This window comes from Orcinus orca, chromosome X (genome assembly GCF_937001465.1).
Source record: "Orcinus orca chromosome X, mOrcOrc1.1, whole genome shotgun sequence".
Classification (NCBI taxonomy): domain Eukaryota; kingdom Metazoa; phylum Chordata; class Mammalia; order Artiodactyla; family Delphinidae; genus Orcinus; species Orcinus orca.
The window spans coordinates 63,313,597-63,338,547 of NC_064580.1; the positions used below are offsets into that span (position 1 = coordinate 63,313,597).

General features: G+C 39.5%; 2 protein-coding genes and 1 non-coding gene across 13 annotated transcripts in view; 1 reads left to right on the top strand and 2 right to left on the bottom strand.

Annotated features, from left to right (window-relative positions):
• Positions 1–7,512, bottom strand: part of HDAC8 (histone deacetylase 8) — a 243,971-nt gene extending 236,459 nt beyond the window's left edge. For 3 of the 7 annotated variants that reach the window (XR_004479895.2, XM_049705115.1, XM_049705114.1), the window contains exons 1-4: positions 7,062–7,511; positions 6,489–6,541; positions 3,800–3,930; positions 1,481–1,622 (exon numbers count right to left, since the gene is read on the bottom strand). Coding sequence is in view for 5 of the 7 variants with exons in the window: in XM_049705115.1 (XP_049561072.1) it covers positions 1,481–1,622; positions 3,800–3,930; positions 6,489–6,541; positions 7,062–7,286 (551 nt within the window). In the remaining 2 variants the exon portion in view is untranslated. Of the gene's footprint in view, positions 1–1,480; positions 1,623–3,799; positions 3,931–6,488; positions 6,542–7,061 lie in introns of all 7 variants that reach the window. The other 4 variants (XR_007474923.1, XM_033416194.2, XM_033416195.2 and 1 more) reach the window with 2 other exon arrangements.
• LOC117198679 (U6 spliceosomal RNA) lies at positions 4,935–5,038 on the top strand. Its single transcript, XR_004479899.1, has one exon. It is a non-coding gene; the product is annotated as a U6 spliceosomal RNA (small nuclear RNA).
• A 7,043-nt stretch (positions 7,513–14,555) lies between the features above and the next one.
• PHKA1 (phosphorylase kinase regulatory subunit alpha 1) overlaps positions 14,556–24,951 on the bottom strand; it is a 129,169-nt gene continuing 118,773 nt past the window's right edge. For all 5 annotated transcript variants that reach the window (XM_033416190.2, XM_004285543.4, XM_004285542.2 and 2 more), the window contains 4 exons: positions 20,834–21,004; positions 18,623–18,676; positions 16,393–16,593; positions 14,556–15,185 (listed from right to left, as the gene is read on the bottom strand). In XM_033416190.2, the coding sequence (XP_033272081.1) occupies positions 15,012–15,185; positions 16,393–16,593; positions 18,623–18,676; positions 20,834–21,004 (600 nt within the window). In that variant the 3' untranslated portion in view covers positions 14,556–15,011. The remainder of the gene's footprint in view (positions 15,186–16,392; positions 16,594–18,622; positions 18,677–20,833; positions 21,005–24,951) is intronic.

The window sequence follows — 24,951 nt, forward strand, 5'->3', positions numbered from 1 at the left end:
CTTTATTTCACTCAAATAGCACATTGATAAATTCAGTTTTTAAATTCCCTCTCCTCTGGAGGGGGGGATAAATTAGGAGTTTGGGGTTAACAGATACACACTACTATATATAGAATAGGTAAACAACAAGGACCTACTATATAGCACAGGGAACTATACTCAGCGTCTTGTAATAACCTATAATGGAAAAGAATCTGAAAAGTATAACTGAACCACTTTGCTGTACAGCTGAAACTAACACAACTTTGCAAATTAACTATACTTCAATAAAAATAAATAAATCAATAAATAAAATCCTTCTCCTCCAACATGTACTACAGCCATCTTAAGCAAGATACCAAATGCTGAATAAGGCTCAGCAGTCCCTGTCAGACACAGAGTATAGCTGTCTGAAATGTTAACATCAAACTCTAAAAGGACTTTTCCTGTAACTCCAAGTAGCACCCAATAGCTGTTGCACAAGCCCTTTCTCCTTAGGGTAACACCTCTAAGTTGCCACTTTGCTGCTTAGAGATGGCAGCATAAGCCTCTTTTTAAAAAAAATTTATTTATTTTATTTATTTATTTTTGGCTGCATTGGGTCTTTGTTGCTGTGTGCAGGCTTTCTCTAGTTGTGGCGAGTGGGGGCTACTCTTCATTGCGTTGCGCGGGCTTCTCATTGCAGTGGTTTCTCTTGTTGCGGAGCACGGGCTCTAGGCACGCAGGCTTCAGTAGTTGTGGCACATGGGCTCAGTAGTTGTGGTGCATGGGCTTAATTGCTCTGTGGCATGTGGGATCTTCCCAGACCAGGGCTTGAACCCGTGTCCCCTGCATTGGCAGGTGGACTCTTAACCACTGCGCCACCAGGGAAGCCCTAAGTCTCCTTTTTGATTCTTCAGCCTTTTGTTTTAAATCTGTTCTCATCAATTCTCCATCTATTCAAAAATCTATTTGCCACTCCTTTCAAGAACTAGCTCCAAAATTCACCTCTTCCAAGACTTCCATGATTAACTGCTCCTTATTGCTAAATCTCTTCATCTCATACATATATTCAATTGGTACCAAAATTGATGTTGCTCCCCAATTATTCTAGTTTTAATAATGTTTCTAGAGTATAAGTTCCTTGAAGACAGGGGAATTTCCAGAAAGCTTAAAAGGAATTTAGAGATTGTCTAGATATCTAGATTAATATCCTTTGCTCTGCCCATTTTCCTGATGAAGAGACTGAGACCGAGAGAGGTTAATCTGTCCAAGTCAGTCAGCCAAGTTTGTAGAAAAAGTAGGCATAAAGCCCAGGTGTCCTGACTTTCAATAGTACACTTTCCACTATATTATGTCATCTTTTATTTTACTTGTATCTCTTCAGAAGGTGTAGTAAAGTGTCATACACACACACCCCCCACGTCTCTCAATAACTGCCAATACAATAAACATAAGAGTTTACATAAATAAGAAACTGACTCAAGGAAAGAGATAGAAAGCAGAAAGGTCATTTTCTTACTTCTTTGCATGATGCCACCCTCCAGACCAGTTGATCGCTACTTTGCACATTCCATCAATCAGGCACTGGGCAGCTGTGATTGTAGCCCCTCCTACAGCTGCTGCATAGTCAAATATTCCTTCAGTGGCTGGGCAGTCATAACCTTCAGGCAAACATCAGAAGAGCTTGTTAAAAAATAAGCTGGATAAAGAGGGGTGTGATATTATGACTTATAATAAAGAATATACAGTTAACCCTTGAACAACATGGGTTTGAACAGCGCAGGCCTACTTACAGGTGGATTTTTTTTCAGCAGTAAATACTACAGTACTACACCATTAGCAGTAGGTTGAATCCGCGGATGCGCAACTGCAGATGTGGAGGGCTAACCATAAGTTATACTCAGGTTTTCGACTGCACGGAGGGTGGGTGCCCCTAACCCATGCGCTGTTTAAGGATCAACTGTATTTCTTCCCAGTTTGTGGCAGAGTTCCTAAAATTCTTGGAATTCCTAAATGATGAGTTATAGATGTGTCTTGGTTGTATTAATGAGGTAACTTGTGGACCACATCTAAGGATGGGGGTTGGTTGCCAGTAGAATTATGAGGGTTGGAACTATCAGTTCCATCCCCCTGACCTCCTGTGTGAGGCCAGAGGAACTGGTGATTGAGTTTGTAAAAAATGAATAAACAGAAACTTAAATTAAATAGTCAGGAGACCAGAAGGGGGCGCTCTCACACCCTGAAACAATAACCAAGTTTAACAAGAAGAAAGACTTTTCTTTCCTGGCAAGGACTCAATGAAATAGCCATGGACTCTTTTTTTTTTTTTTAAACCATAGCTCTCCCAAGTTCCTTTCCCTCTCTGTAAAAGTGTTCTCCTTCCCTTGCCATGGCTTGCCATGGTTGCAGACCCCAAATTGCAATTCTCTGCTGATCCCAAACAAACCCATCTTTGATGGAGAAATATCTGGCAGCCTACTTGTTTAGGTCAACAAGCTTAATCACCAATTGGCCAATGACTTAATCATTCATGCCTATGTAATGAAGCCTCCATAAAAACCCCAAAGGAGAGGGTTTGGAGAGCTTCTGGGTTCGTGAACACGTAGAGATTTGGGGAGAGTGGCACACCTGGAGAGGGCATGGAAACTCCATGCCCTTTCCCCATACGTTGCCTTTATGCACCTCTTCCATCTGGCTGTTCCTGAGTTATATCCTTTAATGATTAACTGGTAATCTAGTGAATATATGGGTTTCCTGGGTTCTGTGAGCCGCTCTAGCAAATTAATTAAATTCGAGGGGGTCATGGGAATTTCTGATTTATAGAGTTGGTCAGAAGTACAGGTAACAACTTGGACTTGTGCTTGGCATTCTGAGTTGGTGAGGTTGCTAGAACCTCCAATTTGCAGCCTGTCAGCCAGAGCACAGGTAACAGCTTGGGTTTGCAACTGATGTCTGATGTGGAGAGAAGTCTTGTGGGACTGAGCACTTCACCTGTGGAATCTGATGCTCTCTCCGGGTAGAGAGTGTCAGAACTGAGTTGAATTGTAGGACACCAAGCTGGTGTCCTGAGCATTGTTTGGTGGTGTGGGGGGAAATTCCCCCCTCCACACATTGGAATTGGGTCCAGTACCCTATTAGGAGGAGTAGATTGAGGTATGACAACAACATACCCTACCAGAAAGCTACTGTGCTAACACCAGCTCCAAAATGAGAGCTAAACACCTTCAATGTCGGGGAAGGAATTATTCAGTATTACAGCTAGAAAGACTAAACCTTGAAGATTAACTAGTCACATCCTGTAGATGGAGAAACTGAGGACTGAGAGGTGATATGTCATATCTGTGATGACACAGAGCCAGGTCTGGGACCCCCTGGTGTCTTAAGCCCGCACCCCTGCCCTATACACATACCTCCAGTCCAGTGTTCTTCTATTAAATCATGTTGTTTCTCTAGACTATCCTATTGGCCACTTATGGCTTTTAAAAATGCAGCTGTTTAATGAGAGATAAGGCATCAAACTTAGCAAGAATATAAATATACACTGAAGTTAAAATATAAGGTCACAGGACAGTTAAATCAGTGTACATACAGCCAGACCCAATCTGGGCACTGCTATTAGGGCGCCAAGCAACTGAAAGGTTTTCCTCCATTTGATCCAGCATTAATTTTGCTCAATTCATATAGGAGTGTGGTTAAAGGAAGATTAATATTGTGGTTAACACATTAGTTGTTAATTTAAAAGTATTAAAGACCATCATGCAAGTTATAAAAGATTAAGTAGTTATGATCTATAGATGGAGGTCATCTATCTCCCATCATTGCCTAGTAATGACTTTACCTAGTCCATATTCTATGGAGTCTGGATGATCATCATCTCCTTCCTGGCTGACCTTCTGGAGATGCTGCAGATAGGCATCGGTGTGGAAAGTGGCCATCTCCTCCATGGAGGCCACTTTGGGCTTAACTATCCTAATAATAACAGGGAACAAAGAAAGGTGAGTGAGTCAGATCCAGAGTATGCCAGAACCTGGAAGCAGGAGCCAGCAGTTGGAGTGAAAATACAACTTCCAGCTTCTGGTTCCAGGAGGCTGAAGCAATAAACACGTTCTGTTCCTCCACTGCAATACAGTCTTCATTTCCTCACATCTACATGTTGACTCCATTAAAAAGGGGTGAGAGGATAGATATCTCCCTTGAGTTTATAGGCAGGTTAAAAAAAAGAGTTATTATATTTAAGTTAAATAATCAGGTATTAGACAAATTTTGCTCTGTGAGTTACAACTTTCATGACAAACCAGTAGGAAGAGATATTTTCATTTGAATCAGTTTTCCTAATTGGGCAAATACAATCCTTTCAACTACATTTTTACTTTAATAGGCAGCTGTATTGTCATGAATTTTGAATTTGGAGTCAGAGAACTGGCTTCCCGTCCTAATTACCAGCTCTATAACCTCAGATAAGCTGACTGTTCTGTAGTTCAGTTTCCTCATCTGTAAAGTGGGGATATCTTATGGGACTTAGGTGAAGATTAAATGATAACATACATGAAAATGCCTTGTGGATAACTGTCATTATTATTAATATTAAAGGATTAAAAAATAGGCAACCAAAAAATGTGAAAGTTTCTATAATTGGTCCCTCACATCTGCCTCTGAGAGGAAGGAGAGAAGGAGCAAACAGGCTAGAACTGGGCTTTGCTCAGAAGCTCTCAACCCACTGTTCACAGGAAGTGAAAATAGGAGTGACGGAGAGAATACAGGGTGCTAACCTAACAACAGGACTTAACCACCTCTAACTTCTAGCTGCCTAGTCCCCATATCCTCTTCCTGACTCTGCCACTGCCACTACTGCTCTCTAGCCCTCACCACTCAAAGGGGGGTCTATGGACCAGCAGCAGCATCACCTGGGAGCTTGTTAGAAAGGCAGAATTTCAGCCTCCCCTCAGACCTACTGAATCAGAATTTGTACTTCAGTGCTCACTTCAGCAGCAGATATACTAAAATTGGAATGATACAGAGATTAGCAAGGCCCCTATGCAAGGATGACACTCAAATTTGTGAAACATTCCATATATTTTGGATTGGGAGTTTGGGCTTAGCAGATGCAAACTATTATATAGAAAATGGAAAGAGAACAAGGTCCTATTGTATAGCACAGGGAACTATATTCCATATCCTGTGATAAACCATAATGGAAAAGAATATGAAAAAGAATATATATATATATCACTTTGCTGTACACCAAAAACTAAACAACATTGTAAATCAACTATACAATTAAAAAAAAAGAATCTGTATTTTAACAAGGTAATTCATATGCACATTCAAGTTTAAAATGCATGACCCAGGCCACAGGGAGGCATTAGTGTTTTTTTTGTTTGCTGAAGGGGAACATGCCCATGAGTTTCTCCTGAATTAATATGGTTATACAGGCTACTACCATCACCAAGCAAGCTCAGCCTCAAAAAGTAAATATATATAGCTAAGATCCAAGGAGTCTTGCTTCTTCTTCAAGAAAACATGTCTACACCCTCAGAAGTGATAACTCTGCCCATTAAAATAAAAATTTTACAGTTTCTTGTACCATGTTTCCCGGCCCTAATTGCTCCCTCTTTTAATACCCTTCCTCTTCCTTAACAAATCCTTACTGAGAGCCTCCCTACTTAACAGCAAGGAAATTAGACAGTTTTGCTTTGCTTTGATTTCTTGTTTGTCAAAGTAATTTTTTGAACTGTTAAATAACTTTAATGGAAAGCATGTAGTTTTTCTGTTTACCAAACCTATGGGTTAAAAAACGGTTGAAAAACATTCATAAAGAAGATACTCAATAAATGATTTTGTTAATAATAAGGATAAAATTTACACTACCTTCTGGGAGATAAATGAAGCATATCACACTAGCCAGCATAGACAGATGTTCACCCAATTGGCCAGAAAATGTCACAAATAATCCTACAAGTGTCAGGGTTCTAATATTTACTCTTATAACAACAAACAGCAACTTCATTTTTTTGTTTTTTTTTAAAGAAGCACTTAGCTCTGTGCTGAGTTATGGCCTTGGCTCCAGGAGTTTCCTTTGGTCTTGACTGTCTCCAGGCTCATCATTAAAGTTTGGTGGTGGTAATGGTGTATCTAAAAGTCTTAAGTTGAACCCATACTCTCAGAGCTGGCTTAGGAAAGACAAAAAACAAACAACCCCAAAACCAGAACACCTCCCAGCTGAACATCTTTTTTTCTATCAGGTTTTAGTACCCAAAAGTACTCACCCCGAAACCTCCACAAAACACCTATCCCTAGGATACTTCCCTCCCAGCAATAAAGTCCTATTTCTTAACTGCTTCATGTACTTTTTTCGAGTTTTCTTAATTCTTCAAGAGCTTTTACTAGGTTACAGGCAGATTACCAACACTGTGAATCACAAAAAACTTTTAAAAAAGGACCATTCTCTCCCTAATTAGCCCCACTGTGAAGCAGGAAGTTAAGGCTATGAACACCTGGGTTCAGGGCTCTGTTCAAGCACAACTTACCTCATTTGCTTATGCAGTGCATATGCTTCAATCAAGGAATGTACCATACTGGCCTAAAAACATCAGCAAAAAAGGAAGAAAAAAAAGGCAGAAAATAGTCTCAAATGTTTAATTCAGAGAAATTCCATCGACTTCATCATCCTGAACAAAGGAACTAACTTTTAACTCCCCTCCCTTTTTACTTAACAGTTACAAAGCACTTTAGACAATACAAAGTATCTAAATCGCTAAGGAGCAAGCTATCGGGCCTTACGGAGGTGTTGGAACACTTTTCTCCTGCAGCTTCTTCTCCACTTCGGGGATCCCTGGCAGTAGAGACACCATCCCCTCCATGCCATCCCTTCCCCCTCCCCCGCACCTCCACCCCACCCCCACCTGTCCGTTGGACGCCCCGCTGCGCTCTCAGGAAACTCTCTAAGGGAACACTTCCTCCATCACCTGGTACAGCCGCCCAAATTTCTGCTGAAGATTTCCCCCAGCCCTGTATCCTCTTCGCTTCCTAATGCCCTCCCGTCCACCGGCCCCCCACCCACACCCCCAAAACCCACGGTCTTTCATCCCAACCTTTCTTACCCGTTTGGGGACTTTGGCCAGGGAGTCGCACATGCTAACATACTCGGGGCTGTAAATGTAAACCGGGGGCAGCGACTGCCCACCGTCCGCCGGTTCCTCCGGCTCCTCCATCTTCCACTTACAGCCGTTCCGGAGCCACCGTCCGGATCCGGCTTTTTTCGGACTCAGCCCGGGCTCCGGTTCCTGCTCCTCTGATCGGCCGCAGCGGTGCTCCCTGGTCAACATTCCCTCCTAGTTTCGAGATCGCCGGTGACACTGTCCCTGCTCGCCATCCAATTGAAGAAATGCATGGGCCTTGTCAGGCCAGAACCCCTACATTTAGTGACTACAGTTCAAAAACGGAGGTCGGCTGATATAAAAGCCCAAATAGCTGCCAATTAGGATCGATATTTTATAGCACAAATAAGCACAGTCAAAACTAACCATTGTTGCCCTACGGGGCCATTTGAGATGAAGTCAGACCAGCTTCAGAGCATGCTGGGAGATGTAGTTTCGAGGGATTTGAGTAGCGGAAGAGTCAGGGCTAATTACTAAAATAGCCGCGAATTTGAGTTTTAGCGCTAAAAAAAAAAAAGGATCACCGTCAACGCTTTATGAATTGTCTCAATCTGCAAACACACCCATATAAATATCTAAAGACAGACACAGTGTGGCCACTAAGAGCCCAGCACCACCCAACACATCAGACGGGCTCTTTTTGGTGGGGGATTAATTAATGGTACAAACTGTTTGAAAAGTTTACACAGTCAATTCTGTGCTGCAACTTAGTTCACTGCTTTTCATCATTAACTATCCATGTCCATATAAGAGTTAACAATCTCAATAATTCACTCTGGCAAAGCTGGTACCACTTTCCCAAGACGCTGGCTGGTACTCTGTAAATTGCTTCGTAGATTCCAGTCAAGCAATGATGTCAAATCACTCCTTGAAAATTCACTTGGAGTTAAGTGTGTAAGCAGATACTTTCAGTGATGTTTGGAAACTGCAGCTCTTCTTCCTTCCCTCCTTTTTTTCTCTGCAGCTATACAAGAGTTAGGGAAATATTTTAGGTTTAGTGTGAGGGTTCACATTAAAGAGTATCCTGGAGCAGTTTTAGAATTACCATCAGTATTTCCAGGTTCCTGGGGGCCCCTATGATCTGACACAAACTAGCCAATGCCCAAGGCCCCAACTCTCACATCAACATGAATTAACCTCTCAGACAATCCAATATTCTAGTTTGCTTTTTTCCCCTACTCTTTAAACATTTATGGAGTATTGTGATATGCACTTGGATATACTATCTCATTTCATCCTTGCAACAGTCCTATAAAGGAGGTTGTAATACACCCATTTTACAGATGCAGTTTAGAGAAAATAACTGTTCAAAGTCACACACACAAACAGAAAAGCAGGAATCCAAAACCAGGTCTGCCTGACACTGAAGTTTTTGAACATTCCCTTTACTATATAAACTTGATTCCTCCAGGATGACTTTGTGTTAAATCTAACCTTGTTCAACCCTCCATTTAGTATCTCCTCAATACTTAGTATTCTGGATTTTTTTTTTCTCCTGCGATGTGTTTCTTTAGCTAGAATGTAAGCTCTCATGCTCCTTTTGTATCTTCCCATAGCAATTAGCTCAAAGTTCTGCCATCATTCAATCATTCATCAAACTTTATCTGACATCAACTAAGTGTACAGTACAGCTGAGGATTCAATCCTCAAGATGAATTACAGTCTGATCTCTGCTCTCAGGGAATTTGCATTCTTGTAGATGAGACAGATACACAAGAAGCAGAGTCAGATAATGAATGTAGGATGCTTGTTTAATAACTAAGCATTAAGTACTTAATAACTGGTACTTAGTAAATGGCAACTAGCGTTCTTATTCAGTGACATCTGAGAGGGTCCTAGTGGATAGATGGGATTTTACCTGGTGAAGAAGGGAGCCAGGGGAGGGCATGCTGACTAGAATCAACAGCATAAGCAAAAACAAAAAGGAGAACATTTCTAGGCTAGTTTAGTTGAAGGGGCTGGCTCATGAAGTGTTTTGAATACTAGACTAAAGAGAATAGACTTCACCCTGTGGGAAATGGGGAGACATATAAACAGAAATCTTAAAATAAAAGATTTCTACAGCAGTAGTGTGTAGGGAAGATTAACTATTGAAAGACTACAAGCAGTGAGAGTGCTGCAATGGATCAGATAAGAAATAATGATCATTTATGGTTCTGTTTTGTTTTTTTGTTCTTTTGGCTGTGCCGCGTGGCATGCGGGATCCCGACCAGGGTTAGAACTCGTGCCCCCTGCAGTGGAAGCATGGAGTCCTAACCACTGGACCGCCAGGGAATTCCAAAGCAATGATGATTTAAACTAGGGTAGGGACAATGGAAACAGAGAGGGAGAAACAATGCACAGGGTAGGTTCAACAGGACTTCCTTACTACTAGTACTTGAATATTGGTGAGAGCAGATGGAGAAGTTATTGAAAATTCTTAAAGTCTGTGTGAAGAGAAGGCCAGCAGTATCAATATAAGGAAGAGGGAAATGAGAAGGAAGAACTCAGAGGGTAGGGCAGGTGCTTAACCCAGTTTATTTCCCCACATAGATAAGAGATAGCTAAAGTCATAACAGTGGGTGAGATAGTCAAGGGAACATGGCTGTCTCCACTGCGATGTCTAATCATATCTAACTTAACATTTTCAAACCAAACTCCTGATTTTCCTATCCAAGTCTTTGCCACCCCTTCCCCATCTTTCATAGCTCAGTAGAGATACCAAAGTCTATCCAGTTGCCTAAGCCAGAAACCTGGGAGTTATTTGTATTCCCTCCTTTTCTTTCACTCCCAAATCTAATCCATCAATTTCCATTGGTTTCACCTCCAAGACGTGTCTTAACTACCTCCACTTCTCTCCTCTGCACTGCCGCCACCCCAGTCCTGGCACTGTCATCTCTCACTTGGACTTCCTGCAATACCTAGCTGGCTTCTACTTCCACTCTTGTTGACTTACAATCCATTCTTTTTGTAGCCGCAGAGTGAGCTTCTTAAAAAATGTAAATCAGATCATGTCACTTTTTAAAACCTGCCCCACGCCATGGTGAGAATCTTTGAGCTAGGAAGAAGAGAGTGATTTGGGAGAATGCCGTTTGTGGGAGTTGGGAGAGAAAGATGCCAAAAAGGAGACAAAAAAGTAATAGTTGGGTGAGAACTGGTACAGTTTCACAGAAATCAAGGGATGAGAGGGTTACAAGAAGGGAGAGGTAGTAACAATGTCATGTATTGCAAAAGGGTCAGAAACCCCTTTTGCCATTAGGAGTTCACTGGTGCTCTATGAAAAACACACGAGGCAAGGGAGGAAGCCAGATTGCAAGGGGTTAATGAGTGAAGCCAATGCTGTCAAGTGTAACTTCCTTTTTGAAGAAATTTGATTGTGAAAGGAAGGAATTATTATAGTATATCAACCTAGGGGGATGTCAGAGCCCAGGAATATTTTTTTAGAATAAGAGAGAAATGCACATGTTTACAGAGGGGAAGGAGTCTATGGGGCTGTAGGAGTTGACTAAAAGGTGAGATCATGACAAGTTGGCAATATAAGGAGGAAACAGGACTTGTCTAGGGCTTTTCATGGATAGACAGTGGAGAAGGAGGGCAGGATACAGACTGGCCAACTGAGACTCTAAAGTCTGGACTCTGATGTGAAAATTGATTTTTCCATGTGTTCTTTCAGTTCTAGCAACAGGTAGCTGAACACTTCAACATGGGGAGCATTGCTTTTAAACTGGAAACAGTATCCTCATTTGGCATACAATGTGGCAAGATGATTCAACTATGGAAAAAGATAAATTGTTGCACAAGGATCTGCAACAGCAAATCCCACAGGGAGGCTGCACCCTTATTCATGATTAAGATAGAGCACAAACCATGCCACAGGTCCCAACCTCAACTTTCCACAAGCTTAATACCCATACTATCCTTAACTTGGGAAGAAAACCTTTTTCAAAGCACCAGATTTGCAGTCAGAGGAAATAGGTTGAATCTTGGCTCCAAAGTTTACTAGTGTGGTGACCCTGGACAAGTTCTTGGCCTCACTTTCCTTAGCCATTTTTGCTAAAGGTAGTTTTTGAACCAGCAAGGTCAGGATGGGCTATGCCACTTCTTTTGATGATCTCCTCTGCCTTCACTTGCTGGCAGAAGCAGGCAGAAGGGAAAGCAAACACATTAAGAAGTCACCACCCCTCTGGCCACCTTCTTTGTGCATTTTACAATATGCCCACTGATATCTCAACTGTAGTGAACCAACTGACCCTTGTTTTCACACCACTTCCTAATGTCTTTTCCTTGGAGAGTGTCATTGTTGAGAATGTGAACTCTATAGAGTCAAACTGCTTGAGCTCAGATCCAAGCTCTACCACTTCCTGGCTGTCTGATTTTCAACAATTTGCTTATAATGCTTAGTGCCTCAGTTCCCTCATATGGAAGATGGGGATGACAACAGTAATTAACTCACATGGTGACTGTGAAAACAGAATAAGATGGTCATACCAAGTGCCTGTATAACAATGTCTGGCATTTGGTAAGCACTCAAATATTGATTATCATTTAAGAGCTATTATGCCAAATATTCCTCAATTTGGGGGAAAGTCTCCACCCCATTGCTATCCTCACCCACATACCGTTACTGCAAGAGTACTGTTACTGGTTTGAGAACAGGTCCTTTGCTTTTAGGCCTAGCCTTAAAAGAAATTGGACTTCTGCTAAATAGAGGGTGACCATACCATCCAAACTGGGACACTTTGGAGTGACAGAGAGTGCTATTAATAATTATGCCAGGACAACAGGCATAAACGGGGACTGTCCTGGGCAAACCAAGACCTAAGGTCACTCAAGTTTAATAGGAAATGAAGACTAAGTGTGGAAGACACTATATTTATCTCCATTGCATTAGTACAGGTACTAGGTATTTGGTAAGTAGAAAAGGGTCAGAGTAAGAATAACTTTGGACCCATCAGCTGCATAAAATTCTCAGAATGTAGTATAACCTAATTAACCAGGATGGGACTGCAGAGACTGTTCATCCTTGCTGGATAAATCCTCTCTTGTTACACAAAAGGCTAATGAGTAGTTGAACAAGATTCTGCCGAATAGTTATAACACTTAGGAGAACGAACTGTTTTTAGGTACCCTCCAGTTGTGCAGGAGCACCACCTGCAAACAATTATAATGCTGACCAAAAATCAGTCTTATTCATTCATCAGAACAGGCTCCCAACAGATGTCAATAAGCTAGTTGGAATTCAGTGAGCCTAGTTTGAGCAGTCATGCACTCGAATGATAAAATTGCATTTCTTTACATATATTACATACCATATTATATAATGTATAATATATGATTTATGTATTAATATTATTCTACTTTGACCCAATTATGAACTTTGACTGTACCGCATAATTAGAGTATGTAAAATAGAGCCATGAAATAAACTCCAATCACAGAAACACATATAAAGTTTTGCACATTGGCACCAGACATGATTTAATTGGAAATTCTAATTTTTTATTCTGTTTTCAAAACATAAGTGCTTAAAAAGTGTCCAATGTGTTTTTTAGTACCACATGCTTAAAATGAACAAAATATGAATCAAGTTTTCTAAACAGTTGCTTTAAAAGTGAAGTAGCTGTGTGTGGGAAGCATAGTGATAGATAACTTCATAAACCCAGAGAAATGTAGCCATCAGGGTCAGTTCAGGTAAATTTGTGTGGGAGGGAGTGGTGGCTTTCAACTGTGCCACTCCAGATGTACTCTCTGTGGCTGGGGTACACTTGCAGCCAGTGAAAAGACAGTTTCAGAACAGGGTGTAACTTTTCTTTATATGTGACCAGAAAATCACGTAATCAGAAAGCTACTTACTGTGTGTTTCCATTTCCTATAAGAGAGGTACTGAAAAGTTTGGCCATCCTTTCTTTGTTTCCACTATCTGTTTTCTATCACCCTACCTACTATGCTCATTTATTCATGTGTACTCATAATATTGTCACTGGTTCTGTTACAATTATTTAGAGAATCCCCCATCCCCATTCTTGGAGAAAAACCTGAAAAAATCTGAAGGAAAATAGGGGATTGAAGTAGGAGGTTATCTGAGTATAAACAGGGAAATTAGTAGAGTCTTAACAGGAGAAGGAAAATGCTATGGACTGAATGTTCGCATCCCTCCAAAATTCATATCTTGAAGCCTTAATCCCCAATGTGAAAGTATTTGGAGGTGGGAGCCTTTGGGAGATAATCAGGTAGAGTCCCCATGGTAGGATTAGTGCCCTGAGAAAAAGAGGAAGAGCCGAGAGCTCACTCTCTCTGTGCCATGTAAGGATACAGCAAGAAGGCAGCTATCTACAAACCAGAAAGAGGGCCGTCACCAGACACTGAATCTGCTGGTACTTTGATCTTGTATCTCTCAGCCTTCAGAACTGTGAGAAATAAATGTTTGCTGTTTAAGCTACCCTGTCTATGGTATTTTGTTATAGTGGCCTGGAACTAAGACAGAAAGTTAGGAGAAACATTCTTCAACTGGCTACCTAAACATGAGACTAGGAAAGAGGACTCAAGGAATCCTCCACTATCTTTTGCGTATCAGCCTGAGGCCATAGTCACACCCCTCTCCCACACACAACACTCATATTTACATACTTAACTCAGTTTGTCAAATGTAGATAAAGACAGATATACAGACATGTCAAAACTACTTAACATTCAGAAAAATTCCCACGTGTGCTTAGACACACATACAAATGCAGGTGTTTACGAGAGACAGATACATGCCTGCAGATATCAAGATATACATAGATATGAACACAGAGAATCAGGAAGTAAAAATGTAAATGAATGAGTTTAAAAGTAGATAGGAGGGCAGGGAGTTGGAGGGGGTGGATGCTATAGAGAGTGAATAGGTGAGTGAGACGGAGACCAGGTGAGCACAAAGAAAGAGTGCTCAGTAAAGCAGCTATAGACTGGACTGCTATATGCCTGTTCGCCAAAGACAGAGGCTTCAATTATTCTCTGTGTTGTATGCTGGCCCACTCTTCAGAGCCATGGATTAGTGTACAAGGCTCTCTTCAGGGCACTAACCCATCTCTAATTCCTTCTCTGTTTCCTAGGTGTAAGACTCTACCCAGACATCTTCTCTTCTGCCCCCCTCCTTTCTGGAATTGGGATCCTGGCTCCATTTCTCTGGGTTATTCTGCATTTTCTACTACAAATACATCTTTGAGTACCAGCAATCTTCATAAAATGTGATTTTAAGTGTTAATACTGAAATCCTTAAATATGCACACTGCACTTGCATTTTTTTGATATTTCACCAAAGGGAGAGTAAGAATTATGTGTGCCGATATAGAGAAGGCAAAAGCAGAGACAGTAAGTTCTGCACAGAAAGGAGTTCATCATTCAGTGTGAGGCAGCATGTGAGTAAAGAAGAAAACCATGATCTGGTACTCTTTTCCCAAGAAAAGGCACTTAGGATAGACATTTCCAATTTATAGCAGCATAAAGTCCAACAATTTAGGGTTTACTCACTTGAAATAATGTTCCAAAGCACCCACTACTTGTTCACACAATGAACCAAACATAACCAAACATAAAAATCAAACTTTAGGAATAAGTTACTATTAACACCTGCTCCCCAAACAGGAGTTAGAAAACTAAGGTTGTAACAGATCTAGAGAATAAAAACACATGCAAACTTTTATGAACCATGAAAGAATTAAGGCACTGAAAAGCCTGGGTGAGCAGATGCCTCCAGGCAAGGGTTCACATCTTCTACACCAGTTAGTTTATCAGAAAAGTTCGCTCTTCTTGGGAGGGATGGGTTGGAAAGGGGCACGGTCGGGAGTGATCAGGCCATCACATTTCAGTTCCATGCACAATGAGGCAGGAGCCAGCTGTCAAAAGGCTCCCAGCAGCCAGGGCCTAGAGGCCTCACTGCATGGCACAGATGCTGTGAGGCAGGAACTCCTGCACGTAGGTGGCAGCTGCCTTGGAGAGGTAGGTCATGGTGCCAAACCTGCCACTGGGTGCACTGTCATACAGAAGAGTACAGATGCCAGATGCAGGATCCTTGGCCAACATGATATCATCTGCGCCGAGGGTTTTCTGTTTGGTTTTTAAGGGTGGGAGAACACAGGGGAAAGGAAAAATTACTAATCCTACTAATTAAAGTCCTGATTAGAATAACTCAGAGCCTCCTCCCCATCACCAACTAGTTGGATCTTAGGCTGTTTAGACAGGAAGGGATCAGGGTTATGCACAAAATGGTGACTATGAGTTTCTATATATGCATTTTTCACTAGATCCTAAAATCACATGAAATTATTTTTAAAGCATTAATTGTTTTGAATTTTTGAAAGTTAAATATAATAGGTAATTACAGTTGTGTTTGTTAAAGAGTCAAATGTTAATACTTACAAATCACCCTAGAGGGACTTTGGTCTGAATCCTTCTAGTACCACTGATTTCAGCATGTATTATTTTATCTTGCATTTCATCATTATTTCTTTCTAAGTCGACTTAATTCAAATAGACCTCAAGCTTTCCAATCTAGAGTCTATGCCTAAAAGGGATCACATTTTCTGCTACAACGAACTAAGAGCAATCAGAATATTTAAAATTAGGACTGTCCTAGAAAATCCTTGAAAAGTCCTAGAGAAACTTTTAATTTCCTTTGCATTCCCCCCCAGGGCCTAATAGAATGAAACACTGATTACATGTTTTGGAGACTGTTCTATTAACAGCAGTGCATGTCCTTCACTTTATGTGGTCCTACTCTTAATCTAAGAAATATTTGGAAAGCTTTCAATAGTTTGCATTTTTAAAATGTGCTTTATTTCCTGGAATAAGATTTATTAAGAAAATAAGGAAATGTAGAATTAAAAGTTTCACTTTAATATTTTCCTACAGGTAAGAGAGAAAAGCAAAACCAAAACAAAACCAAAATCAAATCTTCTCTTTTCCTTAATAGTCCAGAAAGGATATACTACCCAATAGTTTCTTATTAAGTCCTTATCGCTACAAAAAGTAGTGTGATAAAAGTAGTCTGAAATATGACGAAAAGCATAAAAAGTCTCCTGAGTTCCAGGCAACTTTACCATGTAACACAACCACAAAACTCATGGTAAAAGACAGAGGTCATCCCACAGCTTACTTCTTTTACAGATAGAGCTCAGAGCCACTACAAAGGGGGCCTAGAAAAGAGCTATGAGGAAGAGGACACAAGAAAGTGACCTTGGCTTCTTGAAGAGCTCTGAATGGAGTCAGGTTAGTATCAGACATTCCTCTTTGAGAAAACAACAGGTTTGCCTACCTGTTCTTGAAGAAACAAGTCATTGGCAATATGCACTATTTTTTCCACAGCAATGATGCTTCCAATACTATGAATTTCAATGTCTGACATCATGGTGAGGACAAGGATGGCTTCAACCAGAAGCTGGCGGTACTCCGGCTGAGGTACACGATTCAGGACAGACTCCACGTGAACAGAGAATTTAATCTCACCTGGAGTCATCTGTGATAGAGAAGAAGAAAATCACTTCCTAAGAGCCCATCATGCAGGAGACATCAATTACCTATTCTGAAAGGCAGAAGAAATACTGTAGCCAAGAGTACTGCTTCAGTCTCCTTTAATATAATTGAGTGAGTACATAGGTTCAATCTTGTTTTTGAAGGCAATCTGGCAAGCATAACAAGAGTCATAAAAGTATCAATGCCCTCTATTCCATAATCCTCCTTCTGGAAGTTCATCCTAAGGAAATAATTCAAGAGAGGAGAAAAGCCCTATGTGCAAGAGTGTTTTATAGCAGCATTAGTCACAAGTGGAAAACTAGAAGTAATCTAAACATGGGAATGGTTGTGTAAATAATGGCATATCATGGTACAGCAACTTCATGAGTTTCTATAGAATCATTAAAAGAATAAATAAGATGACTGTGGATAAAGGAAAAATCTAAGTAGAAACTAAAATTGTATATACGTGATGATGAGGATTATGTAAAATATTTATATACTGTTAGATTAAAAAGGGCATGAAGAAATATGAAGTTATTTTAGGGTGAAGGGGATTGAGGGCTAATTTTTGGTAAAACTGTATTAAGTATATACTTTAGGGTGGCAATGTAGATTTGAAGTCTAAAGACCTGGGTTCAAGTCCTGTCTTTGTCAGTTACTGGTTCTATGACCTTGGACAATTCACTTCTCTAAATTTGTATGCTTATCTGTGAACTAGGAACTACAATCCCTTCCTTAGCTATCTCACATAGTTGTGCTGAAGATCAAATTAAAGACTGTGTAAAGGTGTTTTGGAGACTCTTAAAGGTACATTCAGGTATGTATTATTATTAATTCTGTTAACATTTCAATCTTGCTTAAAGGCAGAGAGAAGACCAAGAGAGGACACAGTGTTCTTTACTAGGGAAGAGGCTTCTAGGAAGGAGTGGAGCCCTGAAACACAGCATTAACTTTCTGTACCCACCCTTGCAGCCATGATCTACAAGAACTCCAGAGTTTTTGAGAATTTTCTACTATCCAGTCTTACTATTCTCAGCTTCCCAATTCTCGCTCCTTTGTTGATTTTGTATAAAAGCTATTTCTTTATAATTTCAGTGTGACTGGGCAAAAAGCAAAATATAAAAGCACCTCCTAATCTATGTCTGTGGTTCATGGCAATGTTTTCCAACCATGGTGATATATCAGGATTATTCTAAGGATTTTTTTTTTTTAAAGTACAGGTGCTTGGGCTTCCCTGGTGGCGCAGTGGTTGAGAGTCTGCCTGCCAATGCGGGGGACACGGGTTTGAGCCCTGATCTGGGAAGATCCCACATGCCGCGGAGCAACTAGGCCCGTGAGCCACAACTACTGAGCCTGCGCGTCTGGAACTTGTGCTCCGCAACGATAGGCCGCGACAGTGAGAGGCCCACGCACCGCGATGAAGAGTGGCCCCCGCTCGCCACAACTAGAGAAAGCCCACGCACAGAAACGATGACCCAACACAGCCATAAATAAATAAGTAAATAAATAAATAAATAAAATTAAAAAAAATAAAAATAAAAAAATAAAGTACAGGTGCTCATGCCCCATCCCTGGAGAGTCTAATCCACTGAATTGGAGATAGGAGCTCAGGTTACTGTGATATATAGTTAGAGCTAAGGACCATTGGTTTATGATCACTGGTTTATAGTCTACAAACATGTTAGTAGAGAAAGGTAGGGATGAGCAGGATGGGGACATGAGAAGTCATTCATTCATTCATTCTTAGATTTCTATCTCATCTGCCATTTCTAACTCTGGCAACACTCACATAAATCAGCCTAACTTAATCAACCATTAAAAGAAACTGCCTTTATATAATTAATGTAACACATAATTATTCTCTAATATTCCCATTCTATTTTTTAAGAACATTCTCTCCTTTCTTCCAATGCATTTCTTGTTCAGTTGATTTATAAAAGCATAGATTTGTTATTTTGAAAAGAGATCACTGAAATACTTTAGCCAGACAAGCTATCAATCAAATAAATGTGAAAGACACAGAATCTTACCTCTCTAGTGGTTGAAGAAGGAAGAACAAAACCTTCCACAGAAAGTCCATGACACTGCAAAACAGCAAAAACGTCACCCAGGATATGCTGACAACTGGGAGACTGTAAGGAGACACTTAGTATTTCTAAGTGTGTTCCCCTGGGTAGATGCTGAGTAATCACAGGCCAGGGAAAGGCCCTGCAGCCCACGGGTCTTTGCCAAGGGGTTACGCTTACTGTGTGGCAAGAAGCAGGGTTGGACTATAGGGAACTCAAGCTTCATCCTCTACTTAGGGGAGTGGAAGGGTCGGGAAGGTCTACCTGCTGAGATAGTCTAGCCCTAAAGATTCAGAGACTATCTGAGAGGATACCACGGTAGGTCCCAGAGCCATCACAAATAGACTTTCATAAAGATTTTTTTGGGCTGAAGAGAAAAAACTCAAGATATGCATTTACCAGACATGCATAGTTACATTTTCTAGTTAAGCATCCCCCATCAGCACTCCTGATCCCCTCACTCTGCTCTACTTTCTCTACAGTATGTCATCTTTCAACATTCTGTATAATTTACTTATTTATTGTGTTTCTTATTTATTGTCTCTCCTTAGTAGAATGTAAGTTCCATAAGGACAGAGATCGTCGTCTGTTTTGTTTTCTGTTGTATTCCTGTGAGCACCTAGGACATTGCCTAGTGCATGGCAGATGCTCAAGAAATACTGTATGAACGAATGATATTTTATCTTCCCCCCACCATCAATTCAATTATTAAAAAGCAGTGGGAATTAATGATTTGCCATTTTAGATTTTAAATAAATCAAAACATTATATATTAAACCACAGATAAATATTCCAATCCAAAAAGTTTATCGACCCTACCAGACACTTCCATCCCATGTTCCATATGCCAAATAACAATCTTTGAGAATTACCAGCCTTGAAACATATGTGCAGAGTGATTATGTTACATTCATACTCTGAAAGGAATGGAATGAAAATAAAAACAGACGGCATTTGTTTTTCCCCTTTACATTAGGATTTCAAATTCATGCTTTGATTCTGCCACAAAATACCCAATTTTCCCAGTCAGACTTGAATGTTCCTTCCCTTGTATTCTCACAGCCTTCTGGTTTTGCACTTTTATCATAACACTTTTGGCCTTGCATTACAGCTGCTATGTAAGAAGATAACTATGGATTAAACTCTTTGATGACAAGAACAGACACTTTCCATGGTATCTGGGTAGAAGAGCACCTACTACATGTAATCTGTGAAACTGAATTGCCATAAGCCAGGCAGAGCTGGAGAGATACAGCACATATCTGTTACCACTGTGCTATAGCAGTTAAATGGAAGGAAAATAACTGATAGGTACTCTTTGAAAGGAAGATCGCCAGAGTTGATAGTTCGAGGAATCAAATTTCACCTTTCCAAAGGATCACCTGATTCTGTCCCTGGAATATCAGTGTGCTAAGGGGAGAAACATAACTAAAGGTTTTGAAGTCCTGGTGGAAGTGTTCTTCAGGTCATTACCAAGGGCAATGAAGCAAAAAGTGGCACCTATGAGACTATGAATGAGATCTATGAATGAGTACAATAGTCTTCTTGGCCTTCTAAATCTGTCACAATCATAATGGTGTGATGTCCCCTTGAAAGTCTTTGGCAAACTAGGCCTTTGACAGAAAAACAAAAATTGGTCACACCAGTAGAGTCTCTGGACTATTAGCATCACTATGACTGCATTTATTTAGTAGTTTTCATCCAAGAAAAAAAATAGGTAAGAGCGTCTCATAAAGCTTCCCAGATGCCACAGTTGTTTTACTGTAGTAACATTTGTTATTAACAGCACATTGCTACAAATAACATTTCTACTCTACAATAGCTACAAAGAAAGTGAGTCTTTATCACCACATTCATTTGATTAGCAGTAAATGTATCACAATGTCCCACAATATCCAACCATGGCCAAAAAGCAGAGAAGTGATGATTTTTGAAATCTCATTTATAAACACTGCAACAGTAACAGTTATGGAGAGAGACTAAATTATCAGTAATGTCAAAATAACAAATCAACTGTTTCATTTTAATGTTTTCTTCTAGGTTTTATCCATAAGAGCACATGACTTTTATATAATTGCAGTGATATCATAGTCATGTCATATCTCAGACAAGGAGACTGATAATTTCATGGGGGGTGTGTGAAATAAAGAGACATCTACAGTGTATTATGCTCACCTTCTGCAAAACTTTCCATACTTTTTGATAAAATCCAATTGGGACTCTGTTTAGTGCTCCATCCAGCCTTCTTCGGCGTTGCCATTGACCTTGACGACTATCTTTAGATGTCTGTTGACCACATGCACTAGGGAAGGACCCAATACTTGGACTCATAGAGGTTCCAGGTGACTTGGGAGAAAAGTAGAGGAAAGAACATAAATCAAGAGTTATCTGTTTCTATGATTAAAGTATTATAGCACAATGAATAATAAACACACTCAGCAGAATTATAAACCACAAATTAAGTGTAACACCCAAGACAAAAAGGTTATAGAGAAGCTAGAAGACTTATGAGTAGATAGCAGCAATGTAAACAGGTATGAGCCTTTCAGAAAGCATCTAGTGATACATAAGAAAAGCCATAAAAATACTGATGACATGGGAGGTTCTTCACTGTCTCTTTGCCAGGTTATTTCTGTTAAACTTCTAACTGGTCTATGGCTTGGTTTGTTGCTCCTGTAGGCTATAACACAAGTCTCAATTTAAAAGAATTGAAATAAGACACAAAGTATATTATCTTACTACAATGAAATTAAATTAGAAATCAGTAACAAAAGGAAATTTGGGAAATTTACAAATATGTGGAAATTAGACAACACATTCCTAAATAACCAGTGGGTTAAGAAAGAAATCACAAGGAAAATTAGAAAACACTCTGAGATGAATGAAAATGGAAACACAACATACCAAAACTTATGGGATGCAGCTAAAACAGTGCTTAAAGAGAAGTTTATTTTATAAATGCTTGTATTAAAAAAGAAGAAAGATCTCAAATCAATAACCAAACCTTCTACCTTAAGACAATGAAAAAAAGAAGAAAAGAAGAGCAAATTAAACTGAAAGCAAAGAGAAGAAAATAACAAAGACTGTAACAGAAAGAAAAATAGAGAACCAAAAATAATAGAAAAAAATCAATGAAACCAAAAATTTGTTTCTTTGAAAATAAACATCAAAAAAATTGACAAATATTTAGCTAGACATACCCAAAAAATAAAAAAAGGAAATGTATTAAAGTCAGGATAGAAAAAGAGGACATCACTTCCAACCTTAAAGAAATAGAAAGGATTATAAGGACATACCATTGGCAGTCACATGTCAACAAATTATTGATATATAACTTAGGTGAAAACCACAAGTTCCTAGAAAGACACAAACTATCCAAATGGACTCCAGAAGAAACAAAATCTGAATAGATTTATAACAAAGAGATATAACTAGTAATTACAAAACTTTCACAGAGAAAAGTCCAGGTACAGGTGGCTTCACTGGTTAATACTACCAAACATCTGAAGAAGAATTAATATCATTTCTTCACAAACACTTCCAAAAAAGAGAAAAGGAAGGAACTTCCCAACTCATTCTATGAGGCCAGTATTAGCCTTACACCAAAATCAGACAAAGACATCACAAGAAAACTACAGATCAATACCCCTTATGAACAGAGGTACAAAGATCCTCAACAAAACACTAGCAAACCTAAAAATTCAGCAACATATAAAAAAGATGATACACCTTTTAATACACACAATGAAGTAGAATTTATTCCAGGAGTTCAACGTTGTTTTAACATCTGGACATCAATCAATGTAATACACCCTATCAACAGAATAAAGGATAAAACCCATATCATCCTAATAGATGCAGAAAAAGCATTTAATAAATTCTAACACCGCTTCAATGATAAAAAACACTCAACAAACTGGGAACAAAGGGGTTCTTCCTAAATCTAATAGAGGGCATCTACAAAAAACCCACAGCTGACATCATAATGAATGGTTGATGACTGAATGTTTTCCCTCCTAAGATCAGAACAAGACAAAGATGTTCAATCTTGCTACTTCTATTCAGTATTGTACTGGAGGCTCTATCCAGGGCTATTAAGAAGGAAAACAAAAGTCATTCAGAGTGGAAAGTCATTTGCAGATGACATGATCTTGTATATAAGGAATTCACTAAAAAACAATTAGAACTAATAAATGAGTTCAGTGAGGCTGCACGATATAAAATCAATATACAAAAATTAATTGTATTTCTAAACAGTAGCAATCAACAATCTGAAAATGAAATTAAGAAAACAATTTTGTTTAAGACAGCATTAAAAAGAATAAAATACTTAGGAATAAATTTAATGAAAGAAGTGTAAAACATACACTGTGAAAACTACAAAACCTGTTGAAAGAAATTAAAGACCTAAATAAATAGAGATCCTATTTTCATGGATCAGAAGACTTAATATTGTTAAAATGGTAATACTCTCAAAGCTGATCTATAGATTGAACACAATCTTTATCAAAATCCCATTGGGTTCTTTGCAGAAATTGACAAGCTTATCCTAACATTCATGTGAAAATTCAAGGGACCCATGATAGCTAACACAATCTTAAAAAAGATCAAAGTTGGAGGACTCACAATTCCCAACTTCAAAATTTATTATAAAGCTACAATAATCAAGACTGTGTCAAGAAGACACTGCTTTGGGAAAACAAGTGTTCTCCTTACTTGCTGCAAGTAATAAATCCTTCCTTCTCTGGAAAAAAAAAAGGCTGCGTCATACAGGCATAGGCTAGGCATGTAGATCAGTGAAATAAAATTGGGAGTTCAGAAATAAACCACTGCATTTTTGTCAGTTTTTAACAAGAGTGTCAAGAAAAGTAAATGGAGGAAAGACAGTCTTCTATCTAAGAGATAGTGCTAGAACAACTGGATAGTCACATTCAAAAGAATGAAGTTGGACCCCCTACTACACACCATACACAAAAATTAAGTCCAAATGGGTTACTGTGCAAAAAAGAGTTAATATAGAAGGCCAGAAATGCTATTCTTGGAAAGGCCTGATTATAAGATTGGCCCTTGGTTGGCATTTGGAGAGCTGGATTTTGGGAGGGTTTCCACCATTCTCAGAATTGATTAACAGTGGCTTATTGTGCCTAAACTGTTTGTGGAAACTCTATGGTTTATGTTGAACATTTGCTTTCCCTCTGGGAGTCTAGAGTTTTGGTACATGCCAGACAGAGGCTGTTTATGTGACCAGCCCCCAGTAAAAACCCTGGGTGCTGAGTCTTAAATGAAATTCCCTGGTTGGCAATATTTCATACATGTTGTCACAACTCATTGCACGGGGAGTTGCATCCTGTGTGACTTTACTGGGAGAGCACTCCGGAAGCTGGTGCCTGTTTTCCCTGGACTTTGTCCAATGCACCTTTTCCCTTTGCTGACTTTGTTTTGTATTCATTTGCTGTAATAAGTCATAGCTTTGAGTATGCTTAGTCCTGTGAGTCCTCCTAGTGAATCACTGAACCCGAGAGGTGGTCTTGGGGACCCATAAACATAATCATAGACCTAATTGTAAGAGCTAAAACTACAAAACTCTTAAAAAATAGGAATAAATCTTTGTGACCTTGGGCTAGGCAACGCCTTCTTAGATAGGACACTAAAAGAAAAATTAGATGAATTGGACTTCACCCGAACTAAAAACTTCTGTTCTTCAAATGACACTATCAAGAAAGTAAATTGCGTGGTTGATATGCTTCAGAGAAAAAAAAAAGTGAAAAGCAACACACAGAATGGGAAAAACTATGTGCCAATCACATATCTGATAAGGGACTTGTATCCAGAATACATAAAGAACCTTTAGGGACCTGTATCCAGAATATATAAAGAATCTTTACAACTCAACAATAAAAAGACAAATAACCCAATTAACAAATGGGTAAAGGATCTGAATGGACATTTCTCCAAAAGAAGATAAACAAACAGTCAATTGGCACATGAAAAGATGTTTAATATCATAAGCCTTAGGGAACTGCAAATCAAAACCACAATGAGATACCACTTCATACCCACTAAAATGGCTAGAATCAAAAAGATGGACAATAGCAAGGATTGGTGTGGATATGAAGAAATTGGAACCCTCAGACATTGCCAGTGGGAATGTAAAATGGTACAGTCCCCTTTGGAAAACAATTTGGCAGTTCCTCATGCTAACCATAGTTACCAAATGACCCAGCACTTCTCCTAGATGTATATCCAAGAGAAATAAAAACATATGTCCACACAAAAACTTGTACATGAAGGTT